The 23,787-nt window shown below is 40.4% G+C and overlaps 5 protein-coding genes and 1 long non-coding RNA gene across 6 annotated transcripts; 1 reads left to right on the forward strand and 5 right to left on the reverse strand.

Moving 5' to 3' along the window:
- Positions 1 to 1,709: 1,709 nt before the first annotated feature.
- On the reverse strand, positions 1,710 to 4,201 carry wu:fa19b12 (uncharacterized protein LOC560551 homolog). The gene is made up of 2 exons (XM_022202653.2): positions 3,679 to 4,201; positions 1,710 to 2,198 (listed from the first exon to the last, which is right to left on the reverse strand). The coding sequence occupies exons 1-2, from the start codon at positions 4,060 to 4,062 to the stop codon at positions 2,031 to 2,033; spliced, it is 552 nt and encodes a 183-aa protein (XP_022058345.1). The 5' UTR covers positions 4,063 to 4,201; the 3' UTR covers positions 1,710 to 2,030.
- A 10-nt stretch (positions 4,202 to 4,211) lies between these two features.
- On the forward strand, positions 4,212 to 6,389 carry LOC127534869 (uncharacterized). Its single transcript, XR_007943417.1, has 2 exons — positions 4,212 to 5,565; positions 6,036 to 6,389. It is a non-coding gene; the product is annotated as an uncharacterized LOC127534869 (long non-coding RNA).
- A 68-nt stretch (positions 6,390 to 6,457) lies between these two features.
- On the reverse strand, positions 6,458 to 10,339 carry carnmt1 (carnosine N-methyltransferase 1). The gene is made up of 8 exons (XM_022202651.2): positions 10,175 to 10,339; positions 9,563 to 9,758; positions 9,254 to 9,423; positions 8,872 to 9,012; positions 8,472 to 8,650; positions 8,166 to 8,279; positions 7,403 to 7,506; positions 6,458 to 7,305 (listed from the first exon to the last, which is right to left on the reverse strand). The coding sequence occupies exons 1-8, from the start codon at positions 10,309 to 10,311 to the stop codon at positions 7,111 to 7,113; spliced, it is 1,236 nt and encodes a 411-aa protein (XP_022058343.1). The 5' UTR covers positions 10,312 to 10,339; the 3' UTR covers positions 6,458 to 7,110.
- Positions 10,340 to 11,880: 1,541 nt separating this feature from the next.
- Positions 11,881 to 14,536, reverse strand: LOC110956895 (alpha-1-antitrypsin homolog). Its single transcript, XM_022202650.2, has 6 exons — positions 14,400 to 14,536; positions 13,083 to 13,716; positions 12,920 to 12,990; positions 12,621 to 12,814; positions 12,366 to 12,513; positions 11,881 to 12,274 (listed from the first exon to the last, which is right to left on the reverse strand). Exons 2-6 carry the CDS (start codon positions 13,708 to 13,710, stop codon positions 12,080 to 12,082), a joined length of 1,236 nt encoding a protein of 411 aa, XP_022058342.2. The 5' UTR covers positions 13,711 to 13,716; positions 14,400 to 14,536; the 3' UTR covers positions 11,881 to 12,079.
- A 105-nt stretch (positions 14,537 to 14,641) lies between these two features.
- Positions 14,642 to 18,034, reverse strand: LOC110956913 (dual specificity protein phosphatase 26-like). Its single transcript, XM_022202670.2, has 3 exons — positions 17,355 to 18,034; positions 15,667 to 15,878; positions 14,642 to 15,567 (listed from the first exon to the last, which is right to left on the reverse strand). Exons 1-3 carry the CDS (start codon positions 17,531 to 17,533, stop codon positions 15,371 to 15,373), a joined length of 588 nt encoding a protein of 195 aa, XP_022058362.1. The 5' UTR covers positions 17,534 to 18,034; the 3' UTR covers positions 14,642 to 15,370.
- A 310-nt stretch (positions 18,035 to 18,344) lies between these two features.
- On the reverse strand, positions 18,345 to 23,564 carry bag4 (BCL2 associated athanogene 4). The gene is made up of 5 exons (XM_022202648.2): positions 23,245 to 23,564; positions 22,567 to 22,686; positions 22,141 to 22,371; positions 21,022 to 21,291; positions 18,345 to 20,033 (listed from the first exon to the last, which is right to left on the reverse strand). The coding sequence occupies exons 1-5, from the start codon at positions 23,335 to 23,337 to the stop codon at positions 19,566 to 19,568; spliced, it is 1,182 nt and encodes a 393-aa protein (XP_022058340.2). The 5' UTR covers positions 23,338 to 23,564; the 3' UTR covers positions 18,345 to 19,565.
- Between the last annotated feature and the right edge of the window lie 223 nt (positions 23,565 to 23,787).

Genomic DNA, 23,787 nt, shown 5'->3' on the forward strand with positions numbered 1-23,787 from the left:
TAGCTCTCTTTTAACCTGCCAGACCACACGTTGCATGGCTAACCTGCTCAGAGGTTGGAATTTAAATTTCAATATTCTCGAGACGTTTTACAAATTCTCAGCCCTAAAGCCGGTATCTTCCTCGTGGCACCTCAGTGGTAATCTGCAGTTTTATTATTATTCTTTATCACACTACTGCCAGGAGCTGCCACTGAAGTGCCACAGTCTGATTTCTCTGTCATGAATTCAGGTGGTGATGTTGAAAAAGCACAGCTTTGTTTGGATGCTGGGTGCATATGTGCTGCCAAGTCTGTTATACATGACTGATACAGCAGGTAATAGAACACAGGTTAGAAAATGTATTAGTCTATTGTTGTTTATTGCTAGGAATATCTGAGCACCAACAATAATTTGATTTGGCCAAAAACCGAAGTGATTTCCACGTGCTGTTCATTGTGGGACAGTGCCAGACATGAATGCATTTCGTCAGTATCATGTTTAAATGCATTAAGTTTACATTTAAGAGCTCCAATGTGCAGCTGTCACATTAGAAAAAGCAGTTGTTAAAATACACATACTTCATTACACGATTAATAATTATCTTAAAGGCATTCCTCTCGTCTTTTTTTGTGATAATGGGCGATACTTATTACCTCTCGATAGGTTTTTTGGCCCACCAACACAAGCAAAGCCTGGCTGTGGTACTTTAAAGTGTCAGATGTGTCTAACGTCCTGCTCCACATTATTTGAAGGAACTGATGAGAGAAAGAATTGATCTGATCAAATCTGATAAAAACACAAATCAAACTAAGCAATTTTAAAGAAAACAAATAGAAAAATCACATTTGTAAAGGCAACGGTTTTATTGCCAGTGAAAATAACTGCCTGTGACAATCTGCTCTAATTAGCAGTAAGATGTGTCAGTAACATTGAATAAAAGTGCCACAACATAATATAGAACAGCCTCCAATGAAGAGTATTGGGGGGGGTGGGGGTGGGGGGGGGGTGCTGCTGGAGCCTATCCCAGCTGACTCGGGCGAAGGCAGGGGACACCCTGGACAGGTCACCAGTCTGTCACAGGGCTACATATACAGACAAACAATCACTCTCACATTCATACCTACGGGCAATTTAGAGTAATCAATTAACCTCAGCATATTTTTGGACTGTGGGAGGAAGCCGGAGTACCTGGAGAAAACCCACGCATGGACAGGGAGAACATGCAAACTCTATGCAGAAAGATCCCTGGTTACTCGAACCAGGGATCTTCTTGCTGCAAGGCGAAAGTGCTAACCACTACTCCACTGTGCAGCCCTGATCTCTAAAATAGTTCTACCAAATAAGCTCTAGAAAATACTGCAGTGGTTATATAACAAATTGTTATGTGTAGACTGAGCTTACATGTCTAACTTCTTTAACATTATGCACATGTCTATGAAGTCCTGCTCGAGAGTAGGCTTATAAGACAAGGATTTAGCATAAAACAAAAGGCAGTAATTACTAAAGTAGGGCTGTTCTTGGTTGTTTTTCCCCTTTCGTTGATTGTTTTCTCAATTATTAGTTGTCTAGTACATAAAAGAAAAGCCCAAAATGACATTTTGAAATGCCTTCTTTGGTCCCCAGCACACACATATTCAGATCACCATCACAGGGAATGAACTGAAAATGTTCAAATGTTTAGGATTTAAATTTAATGGTTGACAACTAATTGATAAATTACTGCAACAGCTGCACTTCAGGTTGTCTGAAAAGCGTCACACACAAAGCTTTTGGATCTCTAAGTTTAGGATTAACAGGCGTCCCATCAGAGTTTTACTAAAGTTTCACCACTGTAAGAGCAGTGTTGCTGCTTCCATTAAGTCCCAGCAGCATGAGGCTCAATTACCACAGCCTGCATCAGTCTGACAGGACTATGTTACCACTGCGGTTGTCGCTTCTCACTTAGATGCATTTCAAGCAACCTCACAGTGCAGATGTAGATATCTGCTATAGAGCACCACATTGTCCTCTTCACATTTGAGTGGTGAGCAGCCACGCTCTACACATCATCTTCAGGTCTCCATGGCATCAGAAGAAGAGTCTTTGGTTTTCAGTTTTTCCTTTGATTGGGAATGGTCACCGGTATCCTCTAGCAGTGAGAGATCAAGCTCGGGTAAGGGGACCCGCCAGTACTGGAAGGAGTTGTAGGTGCAGTCATCAGTGTTTGCGTCTCCATCAGACTGAAAAGAAGGACAAAGACAGAAGAGTAAGCCAGAAATGTCCAAACCAACTCATGTTTTGTTAGAGTAGGGGTATAAACAGAGCTACAACCTGAAATTTCAAGAAAAATAAGTTCAATTTCAACAACATTATGCCTCAGTTTATCATTTCCACATCATGACTTACAGATCACAGAGTGTCTACGAAGGAACAAAACTTGCGGTCACAGGTATCTGGAACTGTATGATGTAGTATTTTACTTTAAGATCAAAACAACAAAAGTCAGACAAAAAAAACAAACAAAAAAACAAAAAGAAGACAAAATATTTTTTAAAAATGCAAAATGACAAAAACAAAATGAGATAAACGACATGAAACGAAACAAAAAGGAGAAAAAATGACAAAAAGTTAAAGAGACAAAAATGGGACAAAAATTACACAAAATGACACAAATGTGAACAAATAATGTCAAGAGTGAGAAACAAAATGACAAAAAAGTAGACAAACACAAGCGAAACAAAAAAAAACTCAAAAATAAAAACAACAAATAAAGCAAAGCGTATCCCACGTCTGCTGGATATCTACAGCAGACGTATCGTCAGCAGGGCCCAACAAATTCTGAACTGCCCTGATCATCCCGTTTGCTGAATTTGATCTTCTTCCTTCTGGCCGACGTTACAGAATGCCTAGAACCAAAACGAGGAGAGCCAGAACTTCTTTTATCCCAGTTGCCATTGAAAACCTCAATTCATTGGCCTGACCAGTTTCTTTCTTGTGTCGGCCTTCAGATTATGCATCTGTGGATAGAACTGATTGTTGATTTTAAGATTGTAATCCTTTATTATTTATTGAATATTTATTGCATCTCTTTTTATTTGCTTTACCCCATATGTTCATCATTACTGTTTATTTATCTATTACACAGTATTTTGACAACTGAATGCACTTTTTCCCTGATTAGCATTTGGCATTCTGTGGCTTAAGTGTCGTCCTTTTTCACTTGCGCTCTGTATGCATTATGTCTTATGTTTTATGGTTTATCTTGTACTGCCTGCTGCTGAAAAACAAATTTCCCACGGGATAATAATAAAGTTGAAGTTGAAAGCATAAAACAACAAAAATAAGACAAAAACACAATTGAGAGAAAAACTAGAAACAAAATAACAAAAGTCAGACAAAACACAACAAAAACAAGACAAAAAATATTACAAAAAAACAACGAAAGCAAGACAACAAAGAAGACCAATGAAACCAAACAAACAAAAAGAGACAAAAATGGACAAATGACAAAAAAAAATAAATCTACACTTTACAAAGTCGTCCCGTGGGCCGCATGTTTGACACCCCTGAACTTACTGAGATATAAACTGGTTGTGGGGATTACAGCAGAATGGCTAAATATCAACACCTAGTGGACATTCACTGCCATTACACTGATTTACTATCTGTTGACTGCAGGCTGAAACCCTGCAAACGTTCTCTTTATTGTCAATAACTTACCGTATCATTGTCTCTACGAGTAACAGTCTCTGGACCCTGGCTGAACTGTACAAGTCTTTTCTTGCTTTTTGTTCCTGCGCTGCAGCTGCGACGCTCCGGGAAGTTTCCAGAAGTCTGCACCGACAAAACACCAGCAGGGAGCCTCCTGGTGTCGCAGTTTGTGGTTGTCCGAAAGAGAGTGGCTTCCTCTTGTTTTTCTGGGTCTTCAAAGTAGTACGGCCTCTTCCTGCAACGGCTACCCAGCAAAGCCAGCAGCGAGGGCGGACTCACACCCCCGGACGGAGCCACGCTCTCCAGCTGCAGGTCGACGCAGCACAGGGAGCGGTAGCATCGTTTGGAGGGAGAGTCGTGCAGCAGAGTGTCCTCGGCGCGACGTTTCGCCATAATTATCAGATCTGTCGGAGAGAAACACGGACCCAGCAGTGAGCCGAAAACACGTGGGACCCACGCACGGACACTGGCTGCTGTCCACTGCTTATTCAGCGGGGATATCTCCACGATCAAACGCAAACTACGGAACACCGGTAGTGAAATGATTGCGAGGCAGGCAGTAGAGCCAATCAGAGGAGAGCATCGCTGTCTAAGTCCCGCCTACAGCCTAAGCTCTTCCTGTGGCGGTACATTTATATTTTCATACACTGTACACATACTGCATGTCATATTCAGGACCTTAGCTAGGGATTTTTAGAACTACTGAGGTCAAATCCACTTCACTCCACCTATTCCTCTGAGAAAAAAATTACTTGTCACTAAATTCGATCATATTAATGTGTACTGCCAGGAATTAGATCCATTTCTGGTGGGAGTCATGCGGACTGCTTAGTTTCTTCATTTTGTCATCATAACTATTACAAGGTGGTTTCAAACAGAAGCAAAAAGTTACATTTGTATGTTCAAGTACAACAGCCAAAGTTCTAAAAAAAAGAAAAAAAAAGACATGATCTCACTTTTCTAAACAGTGGTGACAGCCCTGATTGTAGTAATGCAATAATAATATATCTTCATTTGTGTAGCACTTATCAAAAGAAAGTTACAACATGCTTCTCACAGCAGAAAAAGATCACATAAAGTAAAAAATAGTAAACTAAAAGTTGAATTAAATCAAGGAATGTACAAAAAAGTATACAACCAAGATATAAGATGACATAAATAAGATGCCATAAATACAAGCACTAAACAAGCCACAATAAAATCAGAAACAGCAGAACTTATCAACAGAATAACCAGTCAGATAGAAGCAAGCAACGCAGAGCGAACAAATTAAGTTTTAAGTTTTGATTTAAAAGAAGCCACTGATTCAGCCTGACTTATTTCCTCGGGCATTGCAGGCTCTGCTCACAAACAGGGTAGTACTCAGAAAAACCAGGGCACCAGTCCATGTAATAGCTTTTAAGTAATTAAAAGAACTCTAGTATCAGTTCTAAAACTTACTGCAGTCCTCTACCAGAGAACTTGTGTCTACTTTCCAGCTTACCACGTGACATACTTGTAGAAAAATATTTTACTTGTCTCTTTGTGAAATATCACAAAATAAAAAGTAAGAATGTCCATCCACCCATTCTCTATATTCTCTCTCTATCGTGGGGGGTGCTGGAGCCTATCTCAGCTGACTCAGGCAAAGGCAGGGGACACCCTGGACAGGTCACCAGTCTGTCGCAGGGCTACATATACAGACAAACAATCACACTCACACCTACGTGCAATTTAGAGTAATCAATTAACCTCCACATATTTTTGGACTGTGGGAGGAAGCCGGAGTACCCAGAGAAAACCCACGCATGCACAGGGAGAACATGCAAACTGCATGCAGAAAGATCCCAGGCCCACTCCAGGATTTGAACCGGTGATCTTCTTGCTGCAAGGCGAAAGTGCTAAACACTACCCCAAGTAAGAATGTAAATGAGAAAATTAAAGATGGCTGATTGCATTCAAGGGCTTCAGTTTCAGGGAAAAGAACTGAACATACTGGTTCACTGTAACTGGCATAATTTACTGGGACCCTCTCAGCCAGTTTCCCATACATGAACTATATCTAGTCCTGACTAGAATCAATTTTTATAAAGATCTCCTCTGAAAATACTTTTAGTACAGAACTGAGCTTAGCTCATGTTAAGTTAAAATTGTTTCCACACATTTCTATGGATCTGCTTATATAAGAGAATTGTTCCTTTTAGTATCAAACATGTTGATGTCACTGCAGTAAAAATGTGTAGTTCATAAAATTAATGGCTATTTAGTAATATTTCTGTGGCACTCAGTCACTGTGAATTGATACTGCTTGTGTTTTTACATAAATGTACCAATCTGACAAAACATTAAAGCAGGTCAAGTGAGTAACACTGATCTTCCTTCTGCAGCTCAGTTCTCTGCTGGGAAACCTTGACTCTTGAAACTGAACGCTACTAAGACGTACCACCGATTTAAACATAGCTGCAGACAAAGCAGCCACAACATACATGAACTAAAAGATCTGCTGCCAACATCTCAGTGATAGATACCACTGGACACCCCAGACGTCAAGTGCCTACACCACGACGGACAGCACAAAGAGAACCTCCATAATAACTGCACGGGTCCCATAAATGTACAGGTGAACATTCTTTTAACAAAACCATATTAATCCTCTTTTACACCTGTAAGCTGTACAGAGCAAACACAACTCAATACTTCTAAAAAGAATTATGAAATAAAAGAAAACAAGTGGACCTAAAGCTGAGAGTTTTTGTGGTTATGTTGGTGTTAAAATCTTTAAAATTTCATACAGAAAAACTCTGGAGACTTTTACTTTTTAAAAGTTTTGGCTTTATTTCAAAGTGTACTAAGAGATCCGTTAAATTGATGAGAATCATTTCCAACTTTAAAACAACTTATTCCTGAACAGCTGAAAGGTGATCGATGCAATATGCATGTAGTTAGTGGCACCATATTTGAAAAAATAAATAATTTCAAGCGCAAATGTGCACACCGCATTCTCCAAACACACGCACGCACGCACACACACACACAAGCAGACACACTTAACACAAACTGTCAGGCAGTGGATAAGAATGAGTAAGACTTTAGGCCTCCATAGTTAAAAGAAACATACTCTTCATGGCATGTAGCTGACACGCAAACCATTAAAACAAATAGCAGCCAGTAATTCATCTTAAACTCCGGGATCAAGAGATGTTAAGTATTTAGACCGTTTTTTCTGGCATTACAGATCACATAATGCTGCAAAGCAACATTCGACATTTTGAGCCATATTCAGGTGGTTCACCTGTCCCACAAAAAAACAGGGCCTGCAGAGTTCGGCACGTTTCCAAGGGAGATATCATAAAAAATACATTTGAGAGAAAAAAAGATTATGTCCATTTGATTTTTTCTCTTCTTTTCTTAGTCACTAGTGGTGCTCCTCTCGGTTCACTGCTTTTGTCAAAGGATTTCTTGTCACGTTAGGCTGTCCATACCCTCTCGCCGCGGTGATTTAGCAGCCGGTGAAGAACTCAGTTCTCCATCGTTCTCTTGACAATTGAAGTACAGTTCTGCAGGTTTCCGTACAACAAAGAAGACACAGTCGTAAACATATCTGAGCATAGACCGGTCATTCTCTGTGTAGGTGGTTTGTACAGATTCCTTCTCCACCTGAAGGGGAAACATTAATACCAATTTACTACCGCAACTACATTTTTGAAACAAACGTGATGTAAACTGATCAATATTAAGAAAGTTTTTAGTTTACCTCAATGTGGAAGCCTAGTTTAACCATCGCTGCTCTAACGTCTTCATAGCTCAGTTCAACTGACAGCTCATTGGCAATGTTCTCAAAGTGATACAGGAGTGGGCCTGAAAGACATTAAATAAGCTTACTGATGCAAAAAGAATTTTTTTTTATAAACATCTCGATAATAAGATTAAAGAGTTTATTATTGTATCAATACTTCCTGCTGAATAAGAAAAATAAAAACATTCATCGACATCAGTGGTCGGCAATTGGCGGCCCAAAACTGGCCCGTCAGGAATAATATCTGGCCTGTCAGACGATTTTGAAAATTTTATTTATTTTTTCAATGTTTGAGATTATTAAAAGTGAAGAATCGATCGCACCCATATACCGTGTTTCCACCCGCTGGCTCCAGGAGCTAGTGCTAGTTCAGAGCTTAGTTGGTTCATTCTAAAAACCAGTTTCCACTGGCACGGAGCCAAGCCAGTCCGTCACCGCAACACGAAACTCGCGTGGTCGGCTGCTGCCGGGCATTTCCGCGTTCGCGCTACTGGTCAGACACAGTTGTACCAGCCAGATTTCACTGAGCAACAGTGTGTGCAAAACATGTGTGTGTCTCGGGAGTCATTTTTAATACATCTGTGATCAGAATTGAGACGTGTGTCCCAAGCAGCGGCGATCAGCTGTAGAAGCTCCGCTGCTCGCGGTATATATATATATATATATATATATATATATATATATATATATATATCAATTTTTTTAACAAATACTAACTCACCTAGGTTGATCCACACTCCTCCAGGCTTAAGAATCTTCCAGATGGTCTCCACATACTCTATCACATTATGAGCTGTGTCAATAAAAAAGCAGGTAGCCACACAGTCCCAGGACTCTGACAAAGACAACACAACATAATGACTTTCAGTTAGGGTAGTAAACTACTTAGAATCAAACCATTTCAGTGTGGATTAATTAAGCAAGGTCTTGTCGGCCAAATATTTCTCTTCTTGATGTTTACGAAATCAGTCAGTAGCTCTATTTAGTAACATTTCAAAGGTCAAGGATCCATGCAGCTTTTACCAACCTGGGTCACTGTAGACCTCCACAAAGTCCCCAGCTACCATGGAGAAGTCTGAAGTTAGCGGCAAGCTCTGAGGGTTGACATCAGGGAATCTGATTGGTCGAGTTTGGTCGGAAGATTTCTTGTTGTTGCTAAACTGGTGGATCCATGGGTACAGGGTCAGAGAGTTCACCTTTTCACACCTGAATGAGGCAGTCCAAATGTAGAAGCAAAGGTGGATGGAAGTGGTATTCTGCAGAGTAAGTAGCTGCAGTATTCTGAGTTTCTTGTGATTATAGACATATAGCTTTTAAAGTTAAGACATAAAATTAGCTTGGAAATTGTATACAAAGAAAGGTAACAGTTTCTAGATTTGTTAGGCCTCCTGCAATCACATGACTGTTAATGTCTGTGTGTGCGTTACCTATTGAGAACAAAGTTGGAGGAGAAGAGCATGAAGAAGCTCCATTCGTTGCCCTGGCATGTGTAACCCAGCCTAGCTAACTCCCAGGCTAGACGGCCAAGCCCAGCACCCGGAACCAGCACGCTCACCTTAGACACATCACTGACATAATAAAATGCACATAATGCACATATCACATAGAAAACAATGAGTAAGTCACATCATTACAACTATTAAAAAGTGGTTTGAAACCATAGCACAAAGAAAAGATACAGCTTTGTGCTATGTAACATATGCTTTTATTTTTCTTAACTGTATTCTATGTATGGAAATCTGTAATATCACTGAGTTTTTTTGTGCTGGCATGCATGTGTCTGTGTAAGCGATTATGTATATTTCTTACTATTGGTCACTTGGGAAAAGTCTTTGGATCTCCTGGATGATTGGCTTGTAGCAGGAGTCCCTCTCAGCCCGACCTGCTTCACTCCAGTCTCTGACAAACTGCTTTATCGTGGACTTAAGTTTGTCCATGTCAAATGTGGAGGATGGCCGTATTTTTCTGGGATCCTCCTGCTAAAGAACGATAGTGACATATTGACATAAATTCTCCAAGTAAGTCCTAGAACACAAATAATAACATTGCAATCTTGAATATGTATGTATAGCGTGTAGGCAGCACAGTGGATAATATTCAGTTTAGGTCAATACTTACCCTCTCACCATACTCCATGTTCTCAAACATGTGGAGGCTGTTGTGAATGATAGCCTGCAGCACCTCCTGGTTGTGGTCTGCACACTGGCTGATACGAGTCAGGTTGGATAAAACTCCAGGCAACAAGTTCTGGTGCCGCTGCGAAAGGCTCCGAAACTGACGCTCAGCACGCTTGACCTGCTCCTGGACATGGACCCTAACAGGAAGATAACACAGGTCAGACACGAGGGATTGTTTACTGACTCCCTGGTCCAAACGGTTCCTATATTACCTCCTCTTTCTATTGTCCTAATGTGAGATTGCCAGACAAATCACATTGTTTTTCTCCGGAGTCTATTTTAACTTGTGAGCAGGAAGAGAGGGAGAAAGGGTGGAGCAGAAGTACACAGGCAAAATCAGATAACTAGAAAACATACTTCACGGGAAGCTGATTAAAAATAAGCAGCCGCAACTGTGAGAACAACAAACCAATGATTAAATAATGAACTACATCAGCTAGCAGTTTTTCCTCCACACCAAGCGATGTGTTCTTTGCTATTGTTGTCTGCTAACAACGTCGTTTATACACGTTAACTGGGGCTGTCTGTTTATTTTTAAATACTTTTATTGTACCTGTAAGACCTAAAAGCGTGAATTATTCTCCAGAAATGCTGCCTCTCCAGCCTCGCCTCGTCCTCCGGGCTGCATTTCAGTCTTTCTTTCCGAAAATACGGTCCACCCTGCGTTCCTTCCCCTGATGTTTCGGCCATGTCTGTAACAAACTACAGTCATCCAATCAAAACGCAACATTTCTTCTTCGTGACTTTTACTGTTTCCAGTAGATCAGTTTGCATGAGGCTTGTTGCTGCCACCCACAGGCGATGGTTGGGATAGCAGTCATAATAATAACTTAAAAATAGAAAAAATATTCAAATAAAATATTATAGTACTATTGCAAATAATAATGATTAAAATAATACTTATAATTTAAAATATATTATTATTATAATTATTATTATTAATAATAATAATAATAATATCCTATGGCAATTTACATAACACCAACACCATCCAAAAATAGAACAGAAGTTATAAATATTAACATAAAAACAGATTCCTTCAACTAATTTGATAACATGATAACTAAAGGCAATGACACAAATCAGCATTGCTTCTATGTCTATTCTCTTCCCTGTTACAAGGGTTTGCTTTAAAGCAGGTGATTTGTCTTACCTCCATGTTTCACCCCAGTGTCCTGTTGGCAAGAAAAACCAGGAGAAGCTGAGCACTGTTATTTAATTAGCTGAGCATAAAATTATCTAAAATTTTGGTTTAAAAGAAAATTTTCAATAAACGGTAGTGCGTTCTACAGGTCAATCAGACCACTTTGGCTTCCTCAGTCACCACCTGCAAACTGTAACTACAGTACATAAGAACATTAAAAAATGTCTGCTCAGCTCAACAGAGAACTGATCTTTCATTAACTTGCACCACTGCATGGTGTCTCATGGTCTCTATTGTAGACACACAGACACGTGTGAGCTTTAACTTTACTATACTCTTTAGAAAAGTTTCATAAACACGAGTATTGTTTTCAAGTTGACCCTCACTCTCTCCTGAAATGTATGGATTTTGGAAATCATTTTAAAACTTCTGGCATGCTTTTTCAAATGACTAAATGTGGTGTGTACGCTGTAATAATGTAAAACACAGGATGTGTAGGTAATGAAATATCACTGCTGAGCCTGCTAAGTCCTTTCAAAGAAAGTACAATCAATTCCTTGGTAATCTAATTAAGTAATCTATTCACAGGTTTGAAAATGTGTTTATTATTATTTATTTATTATTACTAAAGCATGTCCTTATAGTTGTCCCATGTCATATCATGTCTGTAAAGTATGGGAACCAGTTTAAAGCTTTTATGCTGTATAACTGGACTTTAATCTAGCTACATGAGGAAAACAGGATTTTTATCATAACTGACACACCGACAAATCTGTACTTAAGGTTTGATTTGAGTGCTTTTATTAAAAAATACTGACTAACCACAATTTTTATTTTGATTAATTCCAGAAAGAATGGACTGAAATCAAGTTTCCTTTTCTCATTATGAAGCCATCAGATCCTGCAGACATCACTACGTGACCTTGTGAGGTTGTTGGCACCTTATAGCTATAGCAGGGCTGTGCAATGTTAAAGATTATTTAATTTTGTGTTATCTGTTGAAAGCAATGTATCATTATTTTTTAGCCCTTTGAGATGTTTATCTACAGTGCTTTAAATTCCATGCTTATCTGGACTCTGCTAAATACTGAAGAAGAGGGCAAATAGTAATAGGAGAAATTTTAAGAAATGATTTATTGGTCCTAGTTTGATGCATTTGTTATAGGAGATGGCTGTTGTTAATATATGCTCACTGGGATGACTGCTAACAGTGTGGAACTGTTACTGGTGCATAAAATCAAAGAGATCACACAAAAAAGCTTTTTTTGAATATTTAATGTCTTCCACAAAAGCTGCAGTTGAACGTTTCCTTGATCAGATGGTTGGGTTGATAATCTTTCCCATGAAAAGGATTTCGTTCGTGGCACGCTCAGTGATGACAGTCATAAATGGACGGTTGAACTTCAAGACTGGGATGTGGCGGTAGGACATAAGCATGATAATGACGCCTGTAGCGGCTGCTGCAGTGGCTCCGGCCTCATCGACATCCAGGGTGGCTTGGTGCACAACCTGCAGTACAATGGAGGCAGCATGAGATGAAAAGCAAAGGGAATGCAGGAAATGAAATGTGTGCCGAGTTACTTAAGTTTTCTGTCCTTACGTCTGAGACAGTCAGCTTTTGCCCCCCTGAAATACCACTCAAATCTGCACGATCGCCAAACATGTCTGTCATTCCCATTTGAATCAAGATGTCATTCAGGGTGTAGGAAGACTTGATGGAGAACTTTGGAACATATATGTCATATTTCCTACAAATTGGGAAACAAATTAACAATGTTAAAGACTGGTGACTCAAACAGCTAAACTTTGCACACTCAAAAGCAAAAATTTAAAGATTATTTAAGACCCTCCCAACCTGGACTTCATCCACTTCAGCCATTTGGTTACATGTCCTGGGCAAATAACTTTCTCCAGTGCTGCCATATCATCTGGCAGAATCAGTAGCATGGAGTAGGAACCGTTGAAGGGAAGGTGGAGGACTGAAGTGTTGATGGCCTGGTCATGATAGATATCAACATTGGCTTCCCTGTTCATCATCTGGACTTGAACCTAGAAAAGGGCCATTTAATTACATTAGCTGGAAAGGAAATGCAGTATTAATGATGCGCAATAGTTATTGTAACTCTCTTCTGAAGAAAAATGTGAAATTTGAACCTTGGTGTTCTCGTTCACATGGAAGGTGTCTTCTTTGGTCAGCTCAGCGTCAAATGGTTTTTCCCACTTTCCTGTTTGATTGTGATGAGCAGAATGAAAATTAAACATGGGAACTTGAAATGAGAGCAACACCAAGCAGATCTTATCTCATGTTGCCTTTCACCTTTGAAGTAGATGTAGCTGATGAGACACATGACTGTGTTTGGGTCCAGGTTCTCAACCAGCTTTTCAATCTTCCCGTTGGTCTTATTTGAAACATACTTATTGATGGTATTGGCACTGTCTGGGGTTTTGGTGAAGTCAACATTAAACCCTTCTGCAAAATAGGAATTCTTCAAGACGTCCAGGAAGTCAGGCTCTGGCTTCAAGCGGTTATCCACAAACACAGCTGTACCTGCGTTGGTGTCTTCATTAGTTACTGACTTTTGGAGGAGCGTATGGAAGGCTTGGTTTACATTTTCTTGCGTCAGTTGGGAATTGTTGAAGCCCAGACCACCGAAGAGCTGTCGATGGGTCTCCCCCCGTGCTCCCACAGACAAGGCAGCCAAGGCCACAGAAACACTAGCTGGTGAAAAGAAGATGTTTTTGCCTTGGGAGTCAGCATGAGCCGCTAACTTTTCGTACAGGCGGAAGGCAAAGTCTTGGTTTGCTGAAGCCAGCAGTGAGGCGCTGTTGTCGCTGCTGTCGACCGCAGTGTCTTGGCCCCCCATGTCATGACCTTCATGGTGGTCACCTCTTCCCACGCAGACTAGCGCTGATAAGATCCAGATACACAGAGCTGCACGCGTCATGGTGAACTGAGAGAAAAGTTCAAAAGTGCAGCATTGTTCATTTGAGTTACACAATGTTTGCTTTTGCACACTCATGCAGAGACTTTCCTGGAATGATGCAATCAATATGTTGTTTTCAAAGGCCCTGAAACTTATTTACTCAGTCTTACTATGAGCTGCTAGTTTCTACATGAGCACAATGCTGCAATAGTTGGAAGCGTTTTGCTTAATTTTCATACTAATTTCTGTGTTTGTGTCTCTTAGCACTGGTTTAAAGCAGGCAGATCTGAGTTAGACAGACAAATGTCATGTATTCCCAAGCACCAATCAGGTTTTAGTAACAAATACCTGAATTTATTCACAACTTTTGGGTGCTTTGGTTACTGCCAAACAAATTTGACCGAATATCTCTAACACAGTCATGTAGCTCATTTGCTGAATGTTTAAACTCTTTTATTAAACTGAAAATATTTTTCATTTTAGCTGCTGCATATTAACTCAGGATTATTTTGCATCACATGGAAATGCTCAGAGTAAAGCTCATTTATAAGGGGCTTGAATTTTACATTCCCCACATTAGAATGCCCTGTAAGAAGAAAAAAATGTAAATCAAGTCAGAATTTAGATGACTGTGATTGCATCTGTTGCCAGAGCAAGTAAAACCTGTTAAACTAATCAGTGGAGCTTTAAATATCTTTTTATCCACTTACCTTCTTCTGACTGGAACTCACAGTATGTCGACCACAGACAGAAAAGGGCCAGACTTGACTGAGAGAGACCTCCTGTTTATATAGATGAATAAAATCACTGAACTTTGGCTTTGTTTATTCTCTGTCTAAACCTCTTGTTTACTCTGCATCTGAATTTGCTGTTTAAGCATTGCTCTCGAAACATGGCAGCACACAAAGTACACTAATGAGTTGAAAAAAATACTGCTAGTCACTATAAGAACTGCATCAGATTCATCTTTTTAATATAAAACTTTAATCCATGTTACAAGCACAAATTTACAGGATATAAATATCTTTTTCATGAAGTTCTTGACACTGAAAACATGACCCAGGAAAGGAACCTTTTCAGAGATGATATCTGTAGTGCTAAAGGTTGTTTTTTTAATCCATATGCAATCACATCTCCTCTCTAACATTAATGGTTATACAGTGCTGGAGCTTTTTCTGTTTTAAACCCTCCTGTTGTCTTCATTTACGGGCACCACAAAATATTGTTTCCTTGTCTGAAAAAATACAGAAATTCTGCCAAAAAAATCCCCAAATTTCAGAAAGTTTGCAAAACCTTCAGAAAATTCCGATAATTCCTTAAAAGTTTCCCTTTAAAGTTATATATTTTTTAAAAAATCCCCCAAATTTGGAAAAAAATTCTTGTCAGTATTTTCAAAAAATGAGAAAAATTCTAAAAACATCTAGTGATTACACATATCAGTAAAACCTCTTATGTTTTCTTTCAAACAAATATATTTTTTACATTTTTTTCCACCAAAAAATGTTCAAAAATTTCCCAAAAATGTTGAAAATGTGGACATCAGAAGTTTCACTGTGAATTTTTTTGTTCCATATCTTCAAATTTTAAAATGGGTCGATTTGACCCGCAGGACACCAAGAATGTTAAATTGTGTCTTCTCCTATGTTCTGGACCCATAAAAGCTAAGGCCATGGGAGAGGGTTCAGTGATGTTTGCCGAAGAGCTGCCCATCCAGCTTGATGAGCTGTCGGAGGAAGCCTCGATTAGGGATCACGCCCCGTTTGTCTTTCACAGCACAAACAGCCTCCACTAGAGTCAGGTCCTGCTTCAGCATCAGGTAAGCCAGGACTAACGTGGCAGAGCGGCTCACTCCCACATGACAGTGCACCAGCACTTTGCCTGAGAACCACAGAAGTGTTAGATTGCTCCATTATTTTCCACACACATAATCTAATCGCTTTTAAACTGCCTTTATCTTCTCTCTCCCTCCCCTCTTACCTCCTCTGCTGAGTGCTCCGTGGATGAAGTCTGCTGCCGCATGGAAGTTGACACTCATGTCAAAGTCGCATGAGTCACGAGCCTCTATGCCCATGTAGGTTATCCTCATGCCCTCATAGATAGTTGGCTGTCCTCTGCGTTTACTGTGAGCTGCGTTCAGGATGTGAGTGATTCGATGCATGGAGAGGTCAGGCCCGTTCTCTGCACTGTATCTGGGAAAAAAAAGGGTAAATTTTCTTTATTATCAAGGGACAGTGCGCATTAATGAACGTCTATTTAGACAGTAATAGACGCAAAGATGTTGGATTAAAGCAACAATGCTAATTTACATCTGCAATCCTCCTGTTGTCCTCGTTTACGGGCACCAAAAATATTGTTTCCTTGCCTGAAAAAAAATCAGCAAAAAAAATCCCCAAATTTCAGAAAATTTGCAAAACCTTCAGGAAGAAAATTCCAAGAATTCCTTAAAAGTTTTATTTTAAAAAATCCCCAAATTTGGCAAGAAAATTCTTGTAAATATTTTCAAAAATTAGCAAAAATGAGTTTGCCATTTTTATAGCTCTTTGTTTCTGTTCCTTTTAACTATTTTTTTCCCCAAATAGGATCACGCATATTATAGGAGTATGGAGCCATAATGCTGACGGTAAGATTGAAACTTCAATGTTTGTATTTTCGCTTTCAATTCAGCATTTTTCAATGCCAAAACTTACTGTCAGCATTATGGCTCCATATAGGAGAAGCCTGTTTTGTTAACGAAAGAATGAATCAGATTTGTTTTTGTAGTCAAAACAATCTTAAGGAGATGTCATTTAGTGAAGCACTCTAAATACTAATTACTCTAATTACTGATAACATATATATCAGTAAAACTTCTAATATTTTCTTTAAGAACAGTCACAGAAAAATCTACCAAAATCCAGCAAATTTTTTTTCTGTGAATGTTCTTAAAGAAGCATTTTTAACGTTTATTTTTTTCCACCAAAAAATGTTCAAAAATTTCCCAAAAATGTTGAAAATGTGGACATCAGAAGTTTCATTGTGAAAATCATTTTTTTCCCTCACATTTTCAAGCTTTAAAATGGGTCAATTTTGACCTGCAGGACGACACGAGGGTTAGGGAGAGTAGAAGACTGTTCCAGATCTTAGTACCCTTCACTGAAAGAGCATTTTGTCCAAAGGCTGTTTTTCTGTGAGGGACCTCATAGTCCTCTCTAGAGCAGCCCTTCTTTTAAGAAAGTCAGACAGCACTTTGTATTTACTGAAAGTAGCGAACAATAGGTAGAAAATGCAGGTGAATGCCTCAGATATTTTCAAATGCACAGTAACCATGAGACATATTTCATAGTGATGGACTGATACTCAGAAGGGCAGTTCAGGCATGCCAGTTGAAACGCATTCGGAGACCTGAGATGTGCTTTCACGCCCGGCATCAGTGGAAACTTTCACATAGCTCGGCTGTCGTTTACGCAAGTTCCTAATGCGGAATGCAACCCGAGAAATCGCTAGTCATTCTGCATTTGAATCTGATTTATGAAGAGCTCCTCTTTCACATAAGCGGACTGAATCCAAATAACGTTTGTCAGCAAGGCTCAGTTCACGTTCTGGGTCTCAACACACAAATAATATAAAGGGAAGGCAATAGAACACTTCTGTGAGTTTTCACCAAAAAGAAGAGATGAGCTACTTACTGGTCGCCAATATAAAGCCTCGGCCAGACTTCATCTGCATGGCTGATGATTGCTTTGCCGGTAAACAAGAGCCTCTCCAACTCAAACACGGCCAATCCAGGTGAACTCAGGTCAATCTCCACTTTCCGAGGAGGAGGATCATCGTTCCAGGATGCAGGGAGTTTGGATTTATAAGACATTAGTTTTTCTGCTTGGAGTTCTGGTAGGTTTCTGATTTGAACTATATATAAAGTAGACGAAAAGTTAAAATCTGGAAGAAAAAAAACAAAAAAAAAAACAACTTACTGCAGTTCAAAGTAACCGCTTCTTCTTCTTTTTTCTTTTTTTTTTTTTTTAAGTGAAACCGAAATACAGCTTTACTCCTCGAGGAAAGCTACGAGAAAATTACTTGGAAGCGAGTCCTCTGTGTCAAAGGGAGCAGAATGAACACAGGTGATTCAGATTTACTCACTACAGGGGATCCCAAGTGTTGTCAGGCCATTTGACTCTTGAATTAAATTGAGCCTGTGTGCCTCCGGCGGCATGCGTTATGCTTTTGCATCAAAATAGCACTCTATTTAAAGGTCTAAATGTTGGCTTGCAGATGTAGGGAGTGTGAGAACCAAGCACCAGTTTCCACTTGACAAAAAGAAACGTATATCAACATTTGTATACAGAATTCAACGAGACTGACGTTCCTTTAACATGCTTAGAAATCTGGACTACAAATGTAAATCTTAATGCTTTAACTAATATGAAATTACTACTGTATTTGTACCTGAATGCAATATAAGCAGTGAGCGCAAAACATAAAATCACAGTTAAAAAAAAAAAATTACATACTGACATTTAATTATTCCTAGGCAAAGATTCCCATCTTGTGTTGGAAACATGCAAACTCTGTAGTTGTACCGCATCCAAACAGAAATAAACACATGACAGGGGATTTTTTTTTCCATGCAAACCTTGTGATCTTATTTTTATTTTTTTGAATCATATAAAATCATCCTCTGAAATATGGCACTCTGATTTTTTTTGTTTTGTTTTTACTAAATCATCACTTCAAGAATGTTTGGAAAAAAAAAGAGTTGCTCTACACAAGACAATGGACTGTGGTGCACACCTGGCTTTGATATAACAAAGACTTTTGTCCTACACAAAAAAGAAACAAACTAAACATTTAACTGGATTGCTGCGACCAACATTGTTCTTAGCAAAAAAAAAAAAACAACATTACTGAAAATGTTAAAGTACATCTTTTCTTTTACATATAAGTGTTCAAAGAGGGAGGAAAAGAACAGAATTTAACAGCTTTTCAAGTAATTTATAATCTGGTCCTTACCTATCTGGAGTAACAGTAGTTCCTAGAATGAAATACATTGCATTCATATGTAGGTCTGAGTCTAGGTCTGCACTTAAGAAGCAATTTCATCCAAAGGATGGAATAATGGGGACAGCATTCTTCAGGGGTTTTCACTAATCTGCGACATTCTCGGCCCAATCATGAGCTCTGAGATGTCATGATTGTACTTATCTGACGTTACAGTGCATGCAGGGCTGGGAGCACAAGTGAAAAGAAAACCGCTGCACCGACTGCAGCAGAGGCGCCGTGAGGTAAAGTGACTATCGGGCAACTAAATGTATCGACTTCATCAGGGGAGAGGACAATATCATGTTCATGCAAACGGCCTGTGAATGTAATAATAGACAGTTAAGGAAGTGCACGTGTTGTTACATGTAGGATCGGACTAAAACCGACCCACAATCCTGAGGGACAGCATGATGAGATTCTGGATTTGAATCACGAGTGAGAAGCCAACAGTTGGAATGTGGCACTAAATAAATTTACCTCCCAAAGACTGTGCCCTGCATTACGCTGGCAAAGGCATAAAAAACAAGCCGAGCAAGAGTCGTGTTACCAGCACAGTCACTCAGGCTGAAAGTCATGTACGATATGCACGACCATCAGCCTTCATATCCAGTATCTCCAGATCGTTTATACCAGCATAAATAGACTTTAAAGATTGATTCATGGATTCATGTATCAGGAACTGGTCTGTCTTGTTCGTGGGTCTGTGCCGCTTACTTTAGGCATTGTATAATATAATGATGGTGGAAAAAAAACCTAAAAGTAACACATCTCTGTAGAACAAGACTAAACCCTCAACGTGTCCATGGAAGATCAGGAAGAAGAAAACAAGACGCAGTGATCCACAAGCAAATAAATCCAGTTCAGAAGGCTTTCTTCTCCAGCTGGTCCAGAATGGCCTGGATTCTCTGTACAGCCTCCTTTCGGGCTTGCCGGACATTGTCCTGTCCCTGAGTCTCCACAGAGTCCAGCTCCAGCAGCTCTTTGGTCAGCAGTTCCTCCAGACACCGGTAACTCTTGTCTGTTTTTTTGCCAACAAACTCGTCGACATCTTCCTGAAGCAGCAGAACTCTGGACATGACCTGTTGGACCTTAGCGAGGCCCGGGTTATCACTTAAAAGCTGAGGTCCAGGCTGACCTGCAGCTGGTGCTGGAGCTGGAGCTGAGGGCGGAGGCTCAGCTGGTGAAGGATTAGGTTCACCTCTCCCAGTTTTGTTGTACATTTGGGGAGGGGAACTTATTTCAGCAGGCTTTCCATTGGGGGGATTCGGGGGTGCTGCTGGCCTGGGTTTAGGTCCCACCTGTGGGGCACGCTGGTGCTGTTGGTCCTGCTTTAAAACACAAAACAACAGATTGTAAAACATGCTGTAAATTATTTGACTAAACAGGGGTGACTGGAAAGATCAGTCGGCACAAATGACCTTAAATGTAGCAGGACAACATGAGGTTGGTCCAATACACAGTGCACCAGGTCAGAACATCCTGATTATTACGCATGGGTTTTTTTTTGGTCACATCAACACAATTAGTGCGTGCCATCTGTCCTGCTTGCTAGATTTGGCTCCCTGAGACTTCCTCCTCTTCCGCAAAAAGAAATTCAAGTTGACGCATTTTAGGGGATACGGCGCTCGTCACAGATGGTGCTTGACATGTTTACATAATGGGACCACCAAGGAGTGTTCCACTGTAGCAGCACTGGGCGCGCTGCATTGCTGCACATGAAGACTACTTTGACAAGAATAGTGGCCACATTTAAATCAGGTACAGTTTATGATTTCTGTAGCAACAGTCTCAGAACTTTTTGACCACCTCTCATAATAAAACTCAACACCATATAGCACACCGTCTGTAAACTTATTGACTTACTCAAATAATCTGTGTATACACTGAAGTTAAACTTGGCATTTTGGTTTTTTATCATCAAAATCTCCAAATCTTATTCCACAAAAACCCATTACACTATTTCCTGTGTTGCTATTATGACCAACTGTACGGACATTTATAATAGAAATCTCCAAAACTGATGCAGAAGTTAAACATTTGATATCATTTCTTTTAGGATCAGGTGTTGTGTACGACAAGACATTCCATTACAGTGACCAGAAAAATGTACACACATTTCTGTATAATGTGTAAAATCATATAAAGACAAATGTAACAATACTTCATCTCAAATGATCAATGGCAGATTCTTCTACAAAAATGCATGATCTCAAACTTTGTGTGTTTATTCTTGTTCTCCATTTATCCCCCTTAACACAATTCAATAAATATTTAGTAAAATAAAAACCACATTAAAAAAAAGCTGCAGATTCTTACTTTGGGCTGGTAAGGTGGAGGAGCACCAGTTCCAGTTCCTGGCCACGCTGGAGGATGTGGTGGACGGATGGGATTTCCATAGTGGTTTTGTGGAGGCTGCTGGCCGGGTGGCCATTGCTGCTGTGACGGTGCGTATGGACTAGAGTGGGCCCATGCATCTGCCTGAGGGCTGGGATGGAGAGACTGGCCAGTCGGGTATGGAGGGTTTGGAGGCATTGCATGGCCTCCTTCACTGTAGTGAGGGTACGGTCCAGGAGGGTACCCGGGACCCTGACAGGAGAAGCAATACAGAAGTGTTATGTTCCCCTAAAAAACAAGACAAATACTCAGAAAGTGCAGTCCTCCACCAAGGCTGCTCAGTCGTCGTATGATTTCCAACAGAAAAGTCTGCAGCGGTCGATTTGTAGTAGGATCACAATCATGTGATCATGAGCAGGCAGCTGGCGTGGTGTTCACTTGTTGTCATGGTTACAGTGACGCCATGCTGCTATCTCACAATGATATTTAACACATCCGTGGATCCAGACAATAAGCCGCATCACGGTCAAAATCTAATCAGTTGGTCCTTGTATAATTTCTTACCTTCCCTGAAAATGTCATCCAAATCTGTTATTCTGTTTTTGAGTAATGCTGCACACAGACAGAACAACAGACAGAAGGACAAACGTACACCGATTGTCACACTGCTATGTTCCTTAGCGGGGTAACTAAAAATCTGTTTCTTGAGAGTGTGAATTTACTTTTCATTCAGAGAAAAAGACCTGTTAATATTAAAAGTAATATAACTCTTGATAGCAATAATACTATTTCCAGCAACTACTATTTCCACTAGGTAGAATTCCATTATTGTCATTGCATAGTGTACAACAAAGTAAAACGGCAATCAGACAACAGCTTCTTTTAAAACTACGATATGAAACGTGCAAATATAAAATGCAAAATTTTAGTAAAATAGTATGCACAATAATAACCTTTGAAAACAAAGATGTAGGCTGTTGTTGTAAGGATAGCTCATTTGAGAACACTATAAAAACAGTAACGTAACTGATGGTGTGCTTCTCAATAAGGTGCAAATGTACATACAAGGTGTGACGATGGTGTATGTTTAAATAAGCTCACCCCTTGACAGTGCGGACCAGGGTAGTGATGATGTTGGTGTTGAGAGTGTGGCTGTCCAGACGGCCCACTGCTCTGCTCTGCTGGACAGCCCTGGGTAGGATACGAGCCTGGAGCGGGTCTCTGAGGGTCAGCACAGTAGAAAGGGTTGGAGGGATGGAAACCACTGGTGGAGTATTGACTCTGTGCCGGGCTGTAGACTCCATGGCCATTTGGATAACTTCCGGGCATTACCTTCAAGAAAGCCACAAGAGGGGGAATTAGTCTGCACATAAATGTATCGCCATAGTGATGTAACGGATTTGACACAAGAGGTTGACTGTTTGAAAATGTCAGGGAAAGGTGAAAGCACTTAAGAGCCTTAAGATAATGAGTAGATTTACACCTACACCTTCGGATTTAGAGGTTATGTCACATCACGAGCTGTACCTGTGGATTGTACTGTGGCTGAACATCGGATCCCGAGGGATAGGTGTTTGCATAGTGTCCTGTGGAGTGAGACTGAGGATACCAGTAGTGTGAAGGGTAGCCTGGATACTGAGGAGCGTCCTGTGAACAGATAATATACACAAAATATTATTGTATTTCTCCAAGCACTGGTAGTAGCAGTGGTGGTTTTTGCAACCAGGTGTGTCTCTGGTACAAGCAAAAACAAAGGAATCATACACGCTTTCAGCATCACTGCCAATCCCAGAAAATCCAACATCAAAGTAAACAGAGGTCTGATTCATTTATCGCTTGTGGAACCAGTTGAGCACAAACCATAAATAGTGCACGGCTAGTCGAGAAGAGGCCGAGCTAAAGATCTCCGGAGAGGCAGACTGTTGCTGAAACAAGTGTGCTTTGACACAAGTGTGACACTATTAGCCGTGTTGTCACGTCAAGACAAACGTGACAAACTCGAGCAACAGCTGAACTAGCAGTGTAGCCGTAACTATTACATAATGCCAGCTAGCTCCGTTAGCCGCACAGCTAGCATGGGCACGCGAGCTATCAGGAAAATAAACGTGTCTCTGCGTAAATTCAAGTCGTTTTTTGATAATTAAACGCACTAACGGAAGCTGGGTAAACCCCGGGGACTTGTCTAAGCCATGTCCGCTCACTCACCATACTGTTATTCCAGTTGCCGTGGTTATTTCCCGAGTTACAAGTCGAGGGCCAGCCAGGTTTCAGGTTTGGCTGCATTTGAGGTTGATGCATCAGCTAAGCGCACTTCCTGGCTGCCGTCGCTTCATCTGTCATCGTAAAGAAACACACCCTCAACCAGCCGAAAGTCACTGAGTCGAGTCGTCAGCTGGATCCGAGCCGTTAGCGGCGATGCTGCTGTTTTTCTACACAAGCCGAGATCGCTTGACTGGAATCAGGAAATGATTGAACGACGCGGAGCTCGAGCAGCTCAGTCCTGCCGCTTTAATGAGCAGCGCGGGCTGAAGTCGAGAGATCTCACTCTGATGCTGTTTTCCGGCACCGGCGCCGCGATCTGCCTTTGTTTAATCGGCAAAGTCATGATGAAAAAATGAAAAAATGCGTGATCATGAGAAATATGAGCTGTTTGGGTTTGTGGGGAGACGTAATATATTTTTAATTATGTAATGAGTTGTGTTGTAAAGAAAAAGTGTTGCGTTGTTCAGAATCGGAGGTTGCCACTTG

This window comes from Acanthochromis polyacanthus, chromosome 7 (assembly GCF_021347895.1).
Source record: "Acanthochromis polyacanthus isolate Apoly-LR-REF ecotype Palm Island chromosome 7, KAUST_Apoly_ChrSc, whole genome shotgun sequence".
Classification (NCBI taxonomy): Eukaryota; Metazoa; Chordata; class Actinopteri; family Pomacentridae; genus Acanthochromis; species Acanthochromis polyacanthus.

What these genes read in the sequence shown, in the direction of transcription:
- wu:fa19b12 (XM_022202653.2), bottom strand. Translation starts at nt 4,062, where the DNA reads ATGGCGAAACGTCGCGCCGAGGACACTCTGCTGCACGACTCTCCCTCC. An exon ending in CTCGTAGAGACAATGATACG is followed by an intron (nt 2,199 to 3,678) that starts GTAAGTTATTGA and finishes CCTTCTTTTCAG; the next exon opens with TCTGATGGAGACGCAAACAC.
- carnmt1 (XM_022202651.2), bottom strand. Translation starts at nt 10,311, where the DNA reads ATGGCCGAAACATCAGGGGAAGGAACGCAGGGTGGACCGTATTTTCGG. An exon ending in ACATGGAGTATGGTGAGAGG is followed by an intron (nt 9,424 to 9,562) that starts GTAAGTATTGAC and finishes ATCGTTCTTTAG; the next exon opens with CAGGAGGATCCCAGAAAAAT. An exon ending in AGGAGTGTGGATCAACCTAG is followed by an intron (nt 7,507 to 8,165) that starts GTGAGTTAGTAT and finishes AATGTCTTTCAG; the next exon opens with GCCCACTCCTGTATCACTTT.
- LOC110956895 (XM_022202650.2), bottom strand. Translation starts at nt 13,710, where the DNA reads ATGACGCGTGCAGCTCTGTGTATCTGGATCTTATCAGCGCTAGTCTGC. An exon ending in ATGTGAACGAGAACACCAAG is followed by an intron (nt 12,815 to 12,919) that starts GTTCAAATTTCA and finishes GCCCTTTTCTAG; the next exon opens with GTTCAAGTCCAGATGATGAA. An exon ending in CTGAAGTGGATGAAGTCCAG is followed by an intron (nt 12,514 to 12,620) that starts GTTGGGAGGGTC and finishes CCCAATTTGTAG; the next exon opens with GAAATATGACATATATGTTC.
- LOC110956913 (XM_022202670.2), bottom strand. Translation starts at nt 17,533, where the DNA reads ATGTCTTATAAATCCAAACTCCCTGCATCCTGGAACGATGATCCTCCT. An exon ending in AGGCTTTATATTGGCGACCA is followed by an intron (nt 15,879 to 17,354) that starts GTAAGTAGCTCA and finishes TTTTTTTCCCAG; the next exon opens with ATACAGTGCAGAGAACGGGC. An exon ending in CGGAGCACTCAGCAGAGGAG is followed by an intron (nt 15,568 to 15,666) that starts GTAAGAGGGGAG and finishes TGTGGTTCTCAG; the next exon opens with GCAAAGTGCTGGTGCACTGT.
- bag4 (XM_022202648.2), bottom strand. Translation starts at nt 23,337, where the DNA reads ATGCATCAACCTCAAATGCAGCCAAACCTGAAACCTGGCTGGCCCTCG. An exon ending in GCAACTGGAATAACAGTATG is followed by an intron (nt 22,687 to 23,244) that starts GTGAGTGAGCGG and finishes ATCTGTTCACAG; the next exon opens with GACGCTCCTCAGTATCCAGG. An exon ending in AGCCACAGTACAATCCACAG is followed by an intron (nt 22,372 to 22,566) that starts GTACAGCTCGTG and finishes GCTTTCTTGAAG; the next exon opens with GTAATGCCCGGAAGTTATCC.